We start from the raw sequence: 17,893 nt of genomic DNA, 5'->3' as shown, positions 1-17,893 counted from the left end.
TCTCATCTCAAAGAAGAGCAGAGCAAGAGATTTACTGTTCTTATTTCCCATCTTAATTTTAGTAGTTTAAGCTTTTACAATTTTTTTTTCTTTGAGGATCCTCAATGCAGGTTTAAATTGACCTTTCAACAGATTACTAGCCTGTTTTATTGCCGTGGATCAACGATAGAACTGCTTTTTAGTCAATTTATCCTACCAGTCATCACACAAACTCCAGCGCTTTTTTAGGCCTATCTAGGGATGGGTGTAAAACCCTCCCAAACAGCTTTGGAAAAACGGACAAAAGAAAAAATCTACGCCCTTCTTCAATTAAGAAAAAGAAGCTCTGTTTTTCTTAGCCCGTTTCTTCCACTGGGACTTGAACCCAAGCTGTTCTTTGGCTTGGAAAAACATAGAAAGAAAAATCTACGCCCTTCTTTGATTAACAAAAAAGAAGCTCTGTGTTTCTTAGTACGTTCCTTCCACTGGGACTCTAACCCAAGCCAGATCCCTCAGCTCAGAAGAACAGACAAAGAAGAGTCTACGCACCTCTTCGATGAACAAAAAAGAAGCTCTGCTTTTCTTAGCCTGTTCATTCCACTGGGACTTAAACCCAAGCTGGCTCTCGTGCACCTCTACATTTTACGCGTTTCACAACAACACAATCACACAACTTCAGGCCTTTAACTTACTTGTCCCCTGGTTCGTTGCACTGCCGGGTCCCGTCAATCCACCTCTGTCAGACGAAGGCAGACCTAAGATGCTGGCCCAGCGAAGAATTCTCTTCCCAGGACTTTCTCCTCCAGGTCCTCCTAATGGACGCTGGCTTGTCGACAATGCAGCACGTCCTTCTTCGTCAGACAGATAGCGGGTATGAGGGGTCCCGGGTTTCGGCACCAAAATGTTAGAGATTTGCTCACTCCAACTTATTTTGCAAGAACCACACGGGAGACAAGCAAGTTCTTTTAGACACCTGCAGGTGGAGAGTTCACTCGCTCCAGGAATGAAGTCTGATAACCCTCCCAACTGCAAGGACATATTTATTAAGAGAAAGAGTGGGGGCAAGAGTAGACTGAATAGGAAGCTCTAGTCGGGGTGTTTTACGACCTTGTGTAGGATGAGACAAGGTAGGTTATTTATTACCGGCTGCATTCCAACATAATCATACGATAAGGAAAATCTGAAAAACCCTAACAAAAGCCGTTGTGGTTGACATAGCCATCCCAAATGATGGTAACATTAGGAAAAAGGAACATGAGAAACTTGAGAAATATCAAGGGCTCAGAGAAGAGCTGGAGAAGACCTGGAGAGTTAAGACTTCAGTGGTACCTGTGGTCATTGGAGCACTAGGGGCAGTAACCCCCAAACTGGAGGAGTGGCTGAAACAGATCCCAGGAAAAACATCTGACATCTCAGTCCAAAAAAGTGCAGTACTAGGAACAGCAAAGATACTGCGTAGAACCCTCAAGCTCCCAGGCTTCTGGTAGAGGACCCGAGCTTGAAGGGAAAAAGAGACCACCCACGGGGGGTGAGGAAAAGTTTTTTTTTTGTGTATATATATATATATATATATATATATATACACACACACACACACACACACACACACACACACACCGTATTTTTTGCTCCATAAAGTGCACTGGATTATAAGGCGCACCCTCATTGAATTTTTTATTTTAGAAATTATTTCATATATTGGGCGCACCGGACTAAAAGGCGCATAAAATAGAAGCTATACTGCAACAAACTGAGGTTGACTAGGGTTGCAATATGCATCCACTAGCCAATAACCAATGAGCCCTCAGTAAACAATCGCGTTTCCCAAACGATCTCCTATAAAAGTAATCGGAACCGACTAAAGTTCGATCTAACACATTGGTACTGCTTACTTATGTTTCCCTTCCATATCGATCTGTAAATTTACTCAAACATTAACGAAGAAGCCTATTTTGAACTGAAATAACCTCGTGCGTATAGCAGCTATCGTTACAGCATTAGCCACCTGCAAACTCCCATGAGCCTCAGCTTGCAGACTCCCATGAGCCTCAGCAAAGTGTCATGGCGGCCCCCTGTAAACAGTCACATTTCTCAACCTCTCTCCCATAAAAGTGATCGGAACCGATTTAAAAACTGATTTAACACATTGGTACTGCCTTCCGTTGGATATTGACCCGTAAACGTACTCAAAAACATTAACGGAACAGCCTATTTTGAAATGGAATAGCCTCGCGGGTACAACAGCTATTCAGTGACACCCCCTTACCACGGTTGCTGTAATGCTGGGAAGCGATGCGACCTTGTAATTTACTGGTCGTACTAAAACGTACTGAAACATCAGCGCTGTGTATAACCAGTATGGATCAACAAATTCATCAATTGATCCATGTATAAGGCGCTCTCATTGTAAGGCGCACTGTGGTTGTTTGAGTAAATTTTAAGTTTTTAAGTGCGCCTAATAGTGCGAAAATACGGTGTGTGTGTGTGTGGGGGGGGTGTGTGCGTGCGCGCATGTGCGCGCGCGTGCGCGCATGTATATACGTGTATGTGTATATATATATATATGTGTATATACGTGTATATATATATTTTTTTTCCCTTCTTTCAGATGTCTGATGCTGTAGGGGATATAAAAAAGAATAACAAAGTCCGCAGTGTAATTTTATGCAGTCTGGTTCCAGGGATCTTCTGTGCAGGTCAGTCTTCATTTTGTCCATTTGTCAAATCAGTTAATGCAAATTTAAAGAGGTTTAAGGTTTACTGCTTTGTCTCGTGTACAGGAGCAGACCTTAAGGAGAGGGCCAAGATGCATCAAAGTGAAGTGGGACCATTTGTTTCCAAAGCAAGAGCACTAATCACTGAACTGGGTAAACATTTGTCCATTTTAATTGGAGCCTATGAATGTCACATATTTTCACTGCCTGGTGAAAACTGGTCCAAATTTGGTCAAGTTAATATTTTTTTCACTTTAATACAATTGGTCTGTACCCATGTGGGTCTAGTTTTACCAATCTTGTATTCATTGTTTTTAATACAATTATTGTATTTTCTGGACTATAAATCGTTCCGGAGTACAAGTCGCATCAGCCATAAAATGCATAATAAAGAAGAAAAAAACATGAGTCGCACCGGAGTACAAGTCGCATTTTTGGGAGAACTTTATTTGACAAAATCCAACACCAAGAACAGACATGAACAGGCAACAGGCTAAACGTTATGGTATGCTAACCGTTACATAAACACAAACAAGGAACTGAGAACGTGCCTGACATACACAAACAAGGAACTGAAAACGTGCCTGACATAACATTAACAGTTATTCAAATAACTATCACATAAATAACATGTTTATCAAACCATCCGTGTCACTCCAAATCATTAAATCCATCGAAATCTTCGTCCTTTGTCTATCACGCTGCTGCTGACTCCGGAAGTGCATGCGGGGCTGATTCGTCAGTTGCGGTTCCAGTTATTCCACAGGCCTATATATATAAACTATATATCAAATAACTATAGCATAAATAAAAATTTTATTGAACCATCCGTGGCACTCTAAATCATTAAATCCATCGAAATCTTCACCCTCTGTGTCACTTAAAAAACAAAGCGCCGCTGCTGACTCCGGAAGTACATGTGGCGCTGACATCAGACTCGTCATCAGTTGCGGTTCCAATTATTCCACAGGCCTATTTAACTATATATAAACCATATATCAAATAACTAATATAAATAACAAGTTTATCGAACCATCCGTGTCACTCCAAATCATTAAATCCATCGAAATCATCATTCTCCATGTCTCTTATAAACAACACCGCTGCTGATTCCGGAAGTATATGCGGGGCTGAGGCCAGACTCATTGTCAGTTGCCGTTCCAATTGTTCCACAGGCCGAGTGCGCCCTCATGCGGTTTAAAGTGAAAATAACGTGAAGTGATCAATTATACTAGTAAGTAATGTGTTAATGATCAAGTAATGTGTCAATAATTTCACATATAAGTCGCTCCTGATTATAAGTCGCACCACCGGCCAAACTATGAAAAAAAACTGACACTTGTTGTGTTGATGTAACCATATATATGTTATCCCATATTTACTCAACATTATTCTGTGTTGTACTAGATAGTACTAGATGTCACAAGTACCGATACTTTCGGTACCAATTCGGTACCAATACACAAAAAATACGTCTACCTGATTTTTGTGATACAGAATATTTAAGTTTTCACTCAGCGAGCTGTGTCGATTCTTGCCGTAACTGAAGGGGGCAGTATATGCATGCGAGCATCTGTCAGCAGCGCTGAAGAAGAAGAAGAAAACTTTTGTTGTTTCAGAACAATGGCTTCAGCAAGTGGAAGTGGAAGTTCAACACGCCGGCTTGTTGAGAAGCCAGGTCGCACAAAGAGTCGTGTGTGGAAATATTTTGCATTCGACGCGGATGCAACCGGACCAATTATAGATTCGTCCTTTTACTATCACTGTTGTGCCACGTTAAGTTATAAATGTTAACCCGAATATGCCTACGTGCCGTCATTTTGGCATGAGTCAGCTGGGGCAATATGGTTATCAAACTTAATGTCAAACATTTTGACAAAGTGCCCAGACAAAGGCTCAAATATGCAAAATTATGTTTGTGCACATGTTTAGGGTGTGTGCGCAAGCCTTCTTGGCTATAGATGGATTAGTGATTTTAAAAGCAAGTGTTTTTGTTGTTTTATACCGTGGTACCGAATTGGTATCGAGAATGGTGGAAAATCAAGGTATTGGTACCGACTACTGAAATACTGGTATCGTGACATCTGTAACTTGTACTGCTGAAATGTATTTTCACTAATAGGCAACCTACCAATGCCCACAATTGCTGCACTTGATGGAGCTGCCTTAGGAGGAGGCTTGGAAATGGCTCTGGCATGTGACATCAGAGTGGCCTGTAAGATTCATTTAGGTTTTGTTTTAGAATAATAGCGAGAGGTTGCATTTATATTTTTATTGCTGTTACATGCACATGACTTTCTGGCCATTTTGTGTATCACTTCACTCTTTTGTCCCTTTGCACATTTGTTCTTCATTGATGTGGAACCTTCAAAAGTTTCATTGTCATGTTATATCTCCCTACAGCAAATTCTGCAAAAATGGGACTTGTTGAGACTAAACTTGCAATTATTCCTGGGGCAGGTAAGATTGTATTCTGTTGCGGTGAACAATAGATTTTTTGGCTTGTAAAAAATTTAAAAACCTTTGGTTGAGAGGCTTTATGCGCACACTCTTATTCTAGATGATGGTGACTGTATTCATCATTTTAATTTCTTTTATCGATTGTTGGTATTAGAAAGTATTTTTTTGAAGGATGTTGGATGGTCTTGTATTTTATTGAATAAACGGAGCTTCTTATCTTGCTCTTTTCCAATGCAGGTGGCACTCAGCGTCTCCCCAGGGTGATTGGTGTGTCCCATGCTAAAGAGTTGATGTACACTGCCCGGGTGGTGGATGGAGCAGAGGCTTGTCGCTTGGGCCTGGTCAGTCATTGTGTGGAGCAGAATAAGAGTGGAGATGCTGCCTATCTGCGAGCTTTGGAGCTTGCACGTGAGATTAACCCTCAGGTGAGAGGGTGCTAGTTGCAAGAAGCTATCAAGGAAAGCATCTTGTCATTCTTTTTTTTTCTATTCATGCTGTCATACTCCTGTTAGACCTTGTATTTTTGTTCCCACAGGGTCCAATTGCAGTGAGAATGGCAAAATTGGCTATCAATCAGGGTATAGAGGTAAGCCAGCAATGCACAACAATCCACTATATGCGCTACCAACTCTTGCATTCTGCGAATAGGTGAAAGCACTTTGTTCTGGCACAAGTAAATGGCAGAACCCTATGACAGGATGCTCAAACCAACTGTCTTCAGGCAGTTAGCGGTATACAGTCTGAACTGGTCCCCCAGCCAATTGTTGTGCACACAATGTCATGTCATATTACAATGAAAATTTGATGTACATGTGTATTTTAAGGGGGAGGAAACCCCCCCAAAAATATTTAGTGATGTTCTGTGCAGCCCCATTAGTCTGTTTATCGTTAAACTGTCTTATTCCAGTAAATTATGTATTTTGAGAAATGAATTAATCTCAGGAAACAAAAGTTACGAATGTAACTATGCTTCTATGAATCCCGAATGACCACCAGGAGGCGGTGCTTAAAGCACTGAATGATTCCTTCAGGCATGCGCAGTCCGAGTATACATACCAAATTAGTCACCTGTGACACTAGACTGGTATGGTGTCACCAGAGGTTCGTTTCCTACGGAATCTTCTCGCGTGAACACGAGGATTCAGAGAGACAGGACGTCCTGGCGGTCATTCGTGAGTCATAAAATCGTAGTTACATTCGTAACTTTCGTTATATTGCATCCCTGCCGACCGCCAGGAGACGGTGCTTAAAGCACTGAATGAGAAATGCCAGCATAGTCACGAGGAATCCCAGACACAAAACCTCACTGGGAAGCCTCAGCAGGACCAACGACCACCCCCAAAGTACTGGGCGCTGACCAGGAAGCAGCGGCACAAATGTCCTCCAGGGACAATCCCCTCAGGGTGGCCCAGGATGTGGCAATGCCCCGGGTAGAGTGGCAACGCACCCACTATGTCAGGGGGTGGCCAGACGCCAGGTAACAATGGCGGATGGCATCCACAATCCAGCGGGACCGACGTCGTTTGGAAAGAGTGCGTCCCCTGTTTACGCCCCTATAGCAGACTTCAAAGACGCTCAAATGTTAGCAGTCGCAGCCACATAGGCCCGGACAAGCGTGAGAGGTTTGATTCAACACTGCCCTCACCCGACGGGGGCACGAATCGGGCAAGCTGCACAGGCTGTTTTTGACGAAAGTCCAACAGCACCTTCGGGACAAAAGCGCAGTTTGGCCACAGGGTGACGCTGGCACGATATGGGTGCCACCGCAGGCACCCAGGGCTCACCGACAAGGCATGCAATTCTCCATCCCGCCTCGCAGAGGCAATGGCGAGCAGGAAGGCGGATTTATGGGACACTCACTGAAGGTCCGCTGCTGCCAGGGGCTCAAAAGGAGGCCAACACAGGCTGTCAAGCACCAGATGAAGATCCCTTGGGTCAAGATAGAAACCACCCAGGGTTCCAAGGCACACGCAGCCCAGTAACTGAGCTGCTGGTGGGAAAAGCAACCGACGACCAGCCCCGAGGCCTCGGTCCCTAGACCCGAGGAACCCTAGACAGACGGCAGGAGGGACGGAGGGTAGAACTAGCAGACTGGGGCTGTCCGGGAGGCAAGCGGGAAGAGGAGCGGAGTGTTGTAGCCCCACCCCGCAGAAGCCACAAGGCGCCACCGCCATCCACGTGCCGAAACCACGGTGGAGGGGAAAAGATGGGACACGGGGCACACTCGGGGGTGCCCGGCCCTCATTGAGGCCGGAGAAACACTCCCTGGTCTCGCAAGCTCTTGTTAGAATAGGCCTCTTTGGCACTCATGATTAGCTAGTTCGCTTGAGCTATGCCGTTATATCGCTATAACATTTCTCTTGCTTTATTGGCTTTCCCTTCTCTATGACACTCTTTTCACATATGTAGGAGTGGCTCTCAGTTAAGACTACAAGGTCACACATTTATCACACAGGCTAGGCAAAGTCGCCCCCTTGCAGGAGGGCGGCCCAGAGTAGTATAAGAATAGGGACCTTGGTAGTTGGGGTTGGACCTTCTTCCACAATCTCACAGAGAAGGCTCTGCAGTTGTGTATTGATTGTCCTAGCATACATTAGTTAAATTGAAATGACTGCCTCTTGGTAATTACTGTTAGCATAACGAGCATTAAAGATAAAGGACTGTGACAATATCTAACACTCTCACCGTCCTCTCTAATGCGCCAACCGCGGACAAACCAAACAGGTCCCCCGGCCCCACAGGGATGCTACGAAGAGCTCTCAGAGTGGCCTCCAACAGGGGAGACTGTGCCAGCCAAACGTGGCGGCGTGTCTGGACCAGGTAGGACAGGCCCATGCTCCCGAGTCATAAGCGCAAAGGCCTGCAGAGCCGCGTTGCTAAAGGAGGCAGCATCATCCGCGCCACCTCGCAGAGAAGCAGAGTGTGCGAACATGAGGTGTGCGAGAAAGTTGCCAAAGCAACTTGCACGCGCACCAGCGTTGTAGGACCTTGTGAGAAGGTCATCGGTCACCCGACACTGGGGTCGAGGGCACCAAACAGACGGCCAAAGTGTCTCCTCCGGGGACACAATCAAACAAGCAATGGTAGGTTCTACCGCAGGCATGCGATCCAGGCCAGCAGCGGCAGCACCATGCCAAGTCACGGCGGAAAGCTGGGAGTGTAGCCCGGTATCCCTCCAGCAAGCATGGAGCTCCCTCAAATAGTCCTCAGATGCTGCCTGTGCCGGAAAAAAGCACTCTCAGGCGCCGACAGCACCAGCAGAGGCAGGTCTAAATGCAGACGCGCCAAGGCAAGACAGCCTGCATCGCAAGCATCCGCATTGAAGGAGTGGACGGGCTGCCCACACCCAGTAGAGTGACACCTGTGCAAGAGCGACCTCATCTCCCCCTGCAAGCGGCCCACCTCAGAAGCAAGTTGCTGATCTGGGGCCGCCCTTTTACAGGGGGGACGGGCCACAGCACCCAGTGAAACACAATGCTGAGAGCGTAGCGTGTAGACAGTTGATCCCGGGGGCGGGTACCTCTCATGTCCACGGCGTCATCTTGAAGGAACCTCGGACAGCGCTCAGCACTTATGTCCGAGGCCACAAAGAGGGCACTGTAGTCCACACAACAATGGGAGTCCTCCATTGGGAAAAAAAGGACAATCCCAAAGAAGGCGGATTTTGCCTGCAACAAGCTCAAGCGGGCAGCCGAGGGTAGGTGGAGCGAACGGCACTTGCACAGCAAGTGCAAAGGCACATCGCGAGCGACAGTCTAAGCAGCAATGAGCCAAGGGAAGGCGGCGCGAACGCCACCTGCTCAGCAAGCGCAAATTCGCGATGCGACAGTCCAAGCAGTGACAAGCCAAGGAAAGGCGGCGCGAGCGCTACCTGGACGGCAAGCACAAATGTACGTCGCGGGGCAACAGCCCAGTGATAAACCAAGGGAAAGTGGCGTGAACGCTACCTGCACAGCAAGCACAAATGCACGTCGCGGGGTGACAGACCAAGCCGTGACAAGCCGAGGGAAGGCGACGTGAACGCTACTTGAACAGCAAGCACGTCGCGGGCGACAGCCCAAGCAGCAACAAGCTGAGGGAAGGTGAATGCTTCCGACACAAAGCAAGCGCAAAATGCACGAAACAAAAGGAAAAGGGGGAAAACCCAGCCACACGACGTGGAGGCCAGCACGCGACCACGCCGGGACACAAGTACGGTTACAACAACTGCGCTGAAACACCATACACAAAGTCAACCACAGCCGCAGCCTAGGAGGGCGAAAATATGCTGCTCCGACCAAAGGCTCCACAGCGGCGGGGAAAAGATGTCAAAAGACGAATCCACCTTTCTTCAGGGCCGAAAACACCCACTGGTATACAACCCACGCGAGAAGAAAAGAGGAAACGAGCCTCTGGTGACACCAGACTTTATACCCGTCTCGGGTCATCCAGGGGTCACAGGTTTTTGCATTTGGTATGCAAACTCGGACTACGCATCAGTGAAGCAATTATTCAGTGCTTTAAGTACCGCCTCCTGGCGGTCAGCAGGGATGAAATAGAATTTGATTAAAATCACACTCAGATTATAGATTACAAGACTTGATGTGGTGTCTTTCAGGTGGATCTGTCTACTGGCTTGGCTATTGAAGAAGCATGCTATGCCCAAGTGAGTACATGTAAAATCCTTTCATGTTGAAGTGTTACCAAAATCGGCACCTCTTAAATACTGTGAAATCAACATACTGTTTTCCAAAAGGGACCTTGATTTAGAAATTATTTAAGGAAAGTGATTTAGTTTTAAGGGCGGCTCGGTGGCGCACTGGGTAGCACGTCCGCCTCACAGTTAGGAGGGTGCGGGTTCGATTCCACCTCCGGCCCTCCCTGTGTGGAGTTTGCATGTTCTCCCCGGGCCCGCGTGGGTTTTCTCCGGGCACTCCGGTTTCCTCCCACATTCCAAAAACATGCTTGGTAGGCCGATTGATCACTCCAAATTGTCCCTAGGTGTGAGTGCGAGTGCGAATGGTTGTCTGTCTCTGTGTGCCCTGCGATTGGCTGGCAACCGGTTCAGGGTGTCCCCCGCCTACTGCCCGATGACGGCTGGGATAGGCTCCAGCACGCCCGCGACCCCCGTGGGGACTAAGCGGTTCAGAAAATGGATGGATGGATGGATGGATTTAGTTTTAACATTCTTATACAGACAATTCCTTTGGCCTGTAGTGGTATAAATGGCTGAGGAAGTAAAATAAAGTGTGCGGAAATCAAGATGAAAGGTGATCTCTTTCAAGTGATAACTCATAACGTTAAAATAGGCAAAGCAGGGAGAGAATAGTGTGTTATAACACAAAGACAATAACTGTTGATTTTAATATTTACTTGTGTACCAAATGTAAACTACTAAAGTGCATTTGTTAGTGTGCATTTCCTGTAGACTTTTTTTTTTTTAAATAGTAGCCACATGGTCAGTAAATACCACATTTATGTTAATGTAAAAAACAATTAAAATGGGCTGAAAACTCCTGAAATTGTATCTTGTTGAATGTCTTGTCACCATGTTAAAAACAAAACAAGCCACTAGGTAACAATAAGTGGAGTATTAATGTTGCGTTTTTGTTTCTAAGGTGATACCAACCAAAGATCGACTGGAAGGTTTAGCTGCATTTAAGGAAAAGAGGCGTCCTCAGTACAAGGGAGAGTGAGTCATTGTGCTCCTCAGAATGTTCAAGACTTTTGCCTTAATTTCTTGTACCACTGCTTCCGACATGCTTAGAGGTGAAATTGTACACATCAGGGCATTTGCCTGCACAGCACTTGAAGGGCAGGATTATGTTTGATACTGTTTGATCCTTGTTTTAGTGACCATGGCATATTATTCAAGTAATGTCCAGTAATTTCTTTTAGTTTCCCAATGCAAAAAGCCATAAATTAGTATGATTTAGTTATTGCTTCTTGTATGATGTATCAATAGGATTTTTTTTCTTTACTTGGGTTTCTCTCTATCAAAAACACTGTGACCTGAGAATTGCCATAGTCATTTTGCAAACCAAAGCCTACGTTATCACAATGATTGCTAAATGACTGTGGTGTCACTCATGCAATGTTTCCTCTCAAACACTACAGAGAGAGAAATATTGGAGTATGCTCATACCACATCCCTTACAGTTTACATGGAGCTTGCATGGAGTCATAGGAAGTGAAAATTTTGTCTGTAACCTATTTTACAGTTTGTGCCACACCTTTTGTCACAGTCACTGATCGGAACATTACAATAAGTCGGCATTAAAAAAAATACATGAAACAAAAAAGCCAACATTTTGTGTTGCAATTCCGAATGTAGAATTCAAATATAAGTTTTTCCTCAATATGCGTGCATGTGTGTTCGTCCGCGAATAACGTTTTTTGACAAAAGATTATTTTGTACTATTGTAAGGCATATTAAAAACAGTGTAGCTGTAACTTGTATATACCGTAGTTTCCGGATTATAAATCGCTCCAGAGTACATGTCACACCAGCCATAAAATGCATAATAAAGAAGAAAAAAACATATAAGTCGCACCGAGTATAAGTTACGTTTTTGGGGGAAATTTATTTGACAAAATCCAACACCAAGAACTTACATGAATAGGCAACAACAGGCTGAACGGTACAGTTTGCTAACGTTACATAAACACATAAACGAGGAGCTGAGAACGTGCCTGACGTAACATTAAGTTATTCAAAAAACTATAACATAAATAACAACTATTGAACCATCCGTGTCACTCCAAATCATTAAATCCATTGAAATCTTCCTCCTCTGTGTCACTTACAAACAACTCTGCTGACTCCGGAAGTAGATGCGGCCCGTCCTCTTCTACGTGGCTCATTATCAGTTGCAGTTCCAGTTATTCCACAGTCCTATATAACTATATATAAACTATATATCAAATAACTATAACATAAATACAATTCTATCAAACCATCCGTGTCACTCCAAATCAATAAATCCAACAAAATCTTCATACTTTGTCACTTATAAACAACTCTGCTGACTCCGGAAGTAGAGGTGGCGCTGACGTCAGACTCGTCAGTTGCAGTTCCAATTGTTCCACAGGCCTAGAGCGCCCTCATGCGGTTTAGTGTGAAAATAACATGAAGTGATATAATAATGTGTTAATAATTCCACATATAAGTCGCTCCTGAGTATAAGTCACACAAAACTGCGACTTATAGTTTGGAAAAAAGAGTACAATCAAACCTCGGTTTTCGAATTCGAACGAAAAATTCGAGATGTTTTTGCTTCGGTTGTCGAACAAAATTCGGAGGTCGAACCTCGCGAGATGAGCTGAAAGGACCCAAGAAAACCCAACCCCGCAGCCCCGATGCCGACTGACTCCGTTCGTTGTTATTGTATTTTCGTTACTTTGAGGATTGTATTAAACCAGGTGTTAGGTTCAGATTCAGCAAAAGGATCAGCAGACAAAACCAGTGAGACAGAATGTTGAGTCTTTTCTCGCGAGGAGTGCATCCAGACTTACAGCAATCCAAAATACACTAAAGGTCTTGTTTACACTCCTCTCTTTTTATTCAGGAATGCCCTACCTACAATGTGAGACTAGCCCCTGATAGGTGGGGGGAAAGCGTGGGCTTTGTCTCATGAGAGAAGAAACGAGATTCTATGTGAAACTAGAAGTCGCAGACAGGATCCCATGAGAAACGAAAAGTGTGCAAGGATAAAATGTTATGGGAAACAAAGTAGTCATGTGAAAAGAGTGCATAGACAAAATGACATGTGCAGACATCAACAACTTTCTTGGATTCCCAGATGTGTAGAAGGTTAGGAAGCTCCAGACACCATCGTTTGACTTGTTGTGGACTGGGTGATGTCTGCAAGAAGAAACAGCAAGCATTCTGCGCAATAACTTTATTAATAAGTACTCATTAGGGAACGCATGATAACATATATATACAATTTATCTAACACCAGGGGTGTCCAACTCATTTTTTTGGCGGGCCGCATTGTAGTCATAGCTTCTTCTGGAGGGCCATTATGACTGTCAACCCAAATAATGTATGAGCACCTCATATTATATACAGTACAAGCTATTAAACAAACTGACAAATAACTAGTTTTCGAATCAGACGAGTAAAAACTGGTCAAATATTTAAAATAAAAAAGATATTAAAAGTGAAGACAATTTATAATTCTAATAATGACACACGAATTTGATGCACAATTTGTCTTCGAGGGCCACATAAAATTATGTGGCGGGCCTTATCTGGCCCTGGGCCTTGAGTTTGACACCTGTGTATTAACCCCTAATCATGCCTCCAAAGAAAGCAAGTGGGAGCAGTAAAGCCATCCTAAAACACAAAAACGCTCTTACAGCAATGCGATAGTGAGCGCCCGGCGCGCTGCGATTGCGCGATCAGACCAAATTAAGCTCCCTGCGCACTGAGGTCCACTTAAATTTGGTAAAGTACATCAGGACTTTAAAAATAATTTCTAAATTTCAGCAACGGCTCTGTCACAATAATGCGACCAGCGCGGTGCAGTTGCGCGGTCGGCAGCACGCTATGGTTGCGCGTTCGGCAATGCGCTGCAGTTGCGCGATCGGACAAAAATGCGCAAATGAAAAAATGCTTTAAAAAGGCGGTTTTTTTTTTTTGTCTTGGAACAGATTAAAATTTTTTCCATTATTTGTAATGGGAAGAATAAATTCGGAATTCGACCGATTTCACTTCTCTAACCACCTTCTGGAACGGATTGTGGTCGAAAACCGAGGTTTGACTGTACTTGGAATACAATAATGAAGATAAGATGAGTTTATACTTGATGAAAGCGTGCACATGGACGTCTAGGTTTCAACTCAGTGTTATATAATATATTTTATTATGTGCTGTCTATTAATTTAGGTATGTAGCAGTGTTTTTGTTCATAACTACTGTAAATAAATCTCAAACTCATCTGGACTGATTATTATTGTAATCCTTCTGTAGTGTGGCACTTCCCAGATGGATAAAGGTCTGACACATACAGTTGTGATGAAATCGACCACTTGTCTACTGTGGGATGACACGTTTTAACTCATTACTAACAAGCACGGCAGCTAATCAGGCTGCAATAAAGCATCAGTAGCAAGGCTGTCACTCCGTTTTGTGGACTCCAATGTTAATAATTGGTTGATTGGAGATTATTTTTACTTCTACCCTTAACATAAAATATCAATCAATGCATTTTGAACAAAGTCGTGCTGATTTTGCTCATAATTTTCTTATACAATTTATCAGTCTTTTTTAGTGTGGAAGAAAGTGCCTGAGTCTGGCTCCCCCTCTTTCAGGCAATACGACTGCGCCCCGGGGCATTTCTACAAATAGGTTTGTAGAGTTATAAACTTGCTTTAATACAACCAGTGTAAAACAAAAACACACTTGGATAGTTTTCTTGATAATTCAAATATATTGTTTTCTTCTGCTTCTCCTCATCAATATGGCCCCACCCATTCCGTCTTCCCGTTTTGTAGTGGTAGTCAGCAGAGGAATGTGACACAATTTGTCCATTCAAAATCTAATTAATCTTGCTAATTATGTCCAAAAACAGCTCCAAAATGTATGTGGACATCTCTACTTATGCCCACTGAAATCTTTAAATATAGTATCTTGATGATTAGCCTCTGTATGGCTCACTTATGAGGGAATAAGGAAGCTGCATTGTTTGTAGGTCGTTATGTATTTAATTTCAGTCTATAGGGGTTAGCGTGATATATCTTTTTCTCAAGTCCACCTCCAGGGGGTAAGCTCGCCAACATGTATCCAAAGATGATGCACCTTAATTTATGCTTCCACAGTTGGCTAGAGGGTCAGCTCCCGAAATGGAGCTCAGGTACTCTGAAAATTTCAAAGGTCATCCATTCAGCCATCTATTTATTTTCTACACTGCATATTTTCACTAGGTTTGTGGGTGCCCTGAAATTTTCAAGGTCCATCAGAAGTTGACACACTCAAAGCGGTTATTTCAGCGAGCGCAATCTGCATGCAATGTGGAGCTCTGTTTCTGGCTGGACAGAAGCCAGCAATTCCCCAAGCTAACTTTGGCTGTATACGTGGCATTCAGCTAACTGGTTTGTCTACTGAATGGCTCAATAAATATTGGTGACAGATGTTACACATCAAGCACTTGCGATGCACACTTAGTGAAACAATTGTTAAAAAAAAAGTTTTATCTGTCATGCTGTCATGTGTCGTCCGGATCACTTCCTGTTTTATTGTGTGATTTTCCTCTCGTTCCAGTCGGTGTGTCCTTCCCCTGTGCGTCCGGTCACGTGAACCCCTGATTCCAAGTGTGTGCACCTGCGCCAATGACCAACTGTCTTCACCTGTGTTCCCCTCCTGTGTCCATATAACCCACGTCTTTCCCCGTATCCAGTGCCAGTGCGTCTTGCCTTGTCAGAACACTAGCGATCACGAAACCCTCGAGTTCCACGTAGAAGCCTTGTTTGAGCAACCTTGATCACCGATGTTAACTTGGTTACATCGCTACCTTGTTTTTGTATTTCCCTCGGTTCGAGGCGCTTTGATTTCCCCTTTTTCTCCCTCGGTTCGAGGCGCCTTTGTTTTCCCTTTTTTCCCTCCTAGTGAGGCGTTTTTTGTTCGACTGTCAGTGGCGACAATAAAAGCCTTTTTGGACATTGAACTCTCTGCATTCGAGTCCTCTCCCTGCTCTGCGCCTGACATTATCTTTAATATTACAAAATACCATCATCTTTTAATTCATGAGTAAATTTGACAAAGTAATTAATGTGAATTAAATACTCATTTATTTTCCACAGTCTCAGAGAGAGCCAGAAGGATAAAGAAAGTCACAGGGGCTCTAGAACAAAACAAACATCTCACCACAGCAAATTAAAGACTACAAAAAACATTAATCTAAACAAAACCACCAATTAGCGATGAGTCTTACGTATCTCCCCCACATATTAACCTTTGGTACATTAGATAGTGTTTTTCCATTAATTTTTTTTTATTTGCAGTCTGGATGTTAGAAAAATTGTATATATATGTTATCATGCGTTCTCTAATGAGTACTTATTCACAATATTACTGTTCAGTATGCTTGCTGCTTTGCCTTGCTTATTCTTATCTTGTACAACAGAACAGAAGGATTACGGCTGGGTCAGGGGCGAGATGACGGTTGTGTCAAACAAGATGCTGCTGACAGCTCAGCGTCCACCAGAACAGATCGTGAAAACAACACGTCAAACAATGCGTCATGAACCTTCTGATCTTTGTTAAAGAACGACACTTTCTCTTTTTATCTCTCAGAATATCGCTTAAACTGTTTTGCTGATATAGCCATATCTGCACCCAACACTTTGTGCGTTACTTTTTGTTTCTTACGAGACGAAGCCACAATCTCTTTCCCCCCCCCCTTAAGGGCTAATCGTCTCACACTGTGGGTAGGGCATTCCAAATAAAAAGAGCGAGGAGTGTAAAACAGATTTTTAGTGTAGTCGGATTGCTGTAAGTCTGATTGCACTCCTCGCGAGAAAAGACTCAATATTCTGCCTCACTTGTTTTTTGTCTGCTGACCCTTTTCTCTTATTCAGATATTCAGTTAGCACTTTGAACCTAACAGATTTTTGGGGGCTTGTTCCGGGGTCTCAATAGACCTATTTCGGGATTCCAGCTGACTTTTCGACCCAGGACAAGTCCTTGGCCAAGGCATATAGAGGAAACCCTTTTCACGGGGCTGACTCGATCAGTCGGCTGGACGCCGGAGTGGTTGACGAGATCATCCGAGGAGAAGGCCCAGCAGACTGTGAGTACGGATCTTGATTCTGTTAAAAGTAATGAAAGTGCAGTGACAAGAGGTCACTTAAAACCTTGACAATTCTAGACCCTATCAAGTGCAATTAGAAACAGTTAAATTCTGCAGGGGATGGTGGAGTCCCCTGACGTAAAAGTCAGTTAAATTCCACGGGAGGGCGGACTCCTCTGTTTTCTAAAAAGTACAGGTAATTTGGAGCAGTTAAATTCCACTGAGGTGTCGTGGGGCCTCCTAACTTAACCTTCCTAATGTGTTAGCTTTCTGCTGCCATCTGTGGTGTTTTTCTTAACTCTTGTTTAGCTGGTTTGGCTCCCTTATCCATGAAAAGATAGGTTTTATATCTACTTCAAGAAAAAGGCAAAATAAGTTTTCTTACACAATAGGAAGGTTAAAGAGTTTGTTAAAATCCACGGGAGGGTGGACTCCCCTGCTTGCCTGTGAGACGATAAAAGTGCGCATTGTGTGTGTGTGTATGGTTTGACTGAGAGTGACCTCATTTGAGCTCTCCTCTATGTAAACAACACAGGATTGTAAACAGTGGCTTTGTGTGGATGAAAGCAAGGACTCTCTGCTTCCTCCGGGAAGGTGAAAAGAGACTCGCCACACATCGAACATTTAACCACTGTCCTGTGAATAAAGTTGGCTTTAGGACACTGTAGGTGCCATTCGAATTGCCAACTCCGAAATTTAGAAAATAAACCATGGGAAAATCAAATAGCAAACAAAAGCCGCTACCCAGACATGAATTAAAATGCAAAGATTGGAAATTGATGGAAGAGGTCGACCCCGAAAATGTAAAATATCTTGACAAATGGATAACCGATTACAAATTTGATGGTCAGCTGAAAACGAATTCATTGAATAACCTAAAGCAATCAATTGATGCTAAATGTGGCGTAAAGAAGAATAAAGACGGATATTATCTAATAGTACAATGGGAATTGGAAGCTGAGAAGA

The 17,893-nt window shown here is 43.8% G+C and overlaps 1 protein-coding gene across 6 annotated transcripts in view; it reads left to right on the top strand.

Annotated features, from left to right (window-relative positions):
- auh (AU RNA binding protein/enoyl-CoA hydratase) overlaps positions 1–16,666 on the top strand; it is a 30,652-nt gene extending 13,986 nt beyond the window's left edge. Inside the window, exons 3-12 of one of the 6 annotated variants that reach the window (XR_007485421.2) lie at positions 2,588–2,675; positions 2,760–2,846; positions 4,816–4,908; positions 5,097–5,153; positions 5,391–5,578; positions 5,689–5,739; positions 9,751–9,798; positions 10,751–10,824; positions 14,401–14,487; positions 15,400–15,448. Coding sequence is in view for 5 of the 6 variants with exons in the window: in XM_049738541.2 (XP_049594498.1) it covers positions 2,588–2,675; positions 2,760–2,846; positions 4,816–4,908; positions 5,097–5,153; positions 5,391–5,578; positions 5,689–5,739; positions 9,751–9,798; positions 10,751–10,824; positions 15,400–15,619 (906 nt within the window). In the remaining variant the exon portion in view is untranslated. Of the gene's footprint in view, positions 1–2,587; positions 2,676–2,759; positions 2,847–4,815; positions 4,909–5,096; positions 5,154–5,390; positions 5,579–5,688; positions 5,740–9,750; positions 9,799–10,750; positions 14,077–14,400; positions 14,488–15,399 lie in introns of those variants that run through there. The other 5 variants (XM_049738545.2, XM_049738541.2, XM_049738543.2 and 2 more) reach the window with 5 other exon arrangements.
- Positions 16,667–17,893: the final 1,227 nt, after the last annotated feature.

Source organism: Syngnathus scovelli, chromosome 13 (assembly GCF_024217435.2).
Source record: "Syngnathus scovelli strain Florida chromosome 13, RoL_Ssco_1.2, whole genome shotgun sequence".
In the NCBI taxonomy this organism is placed as follows: Eukaryota; Metazoa; Chordata; class Actinopteri; order Syngnathiformes; family Syngnathidae; genus Syngnathus; species Syngnathus scovelli.
This window is presented reverse-complemented; position numbering and strand designations above follow the sequence as displayed.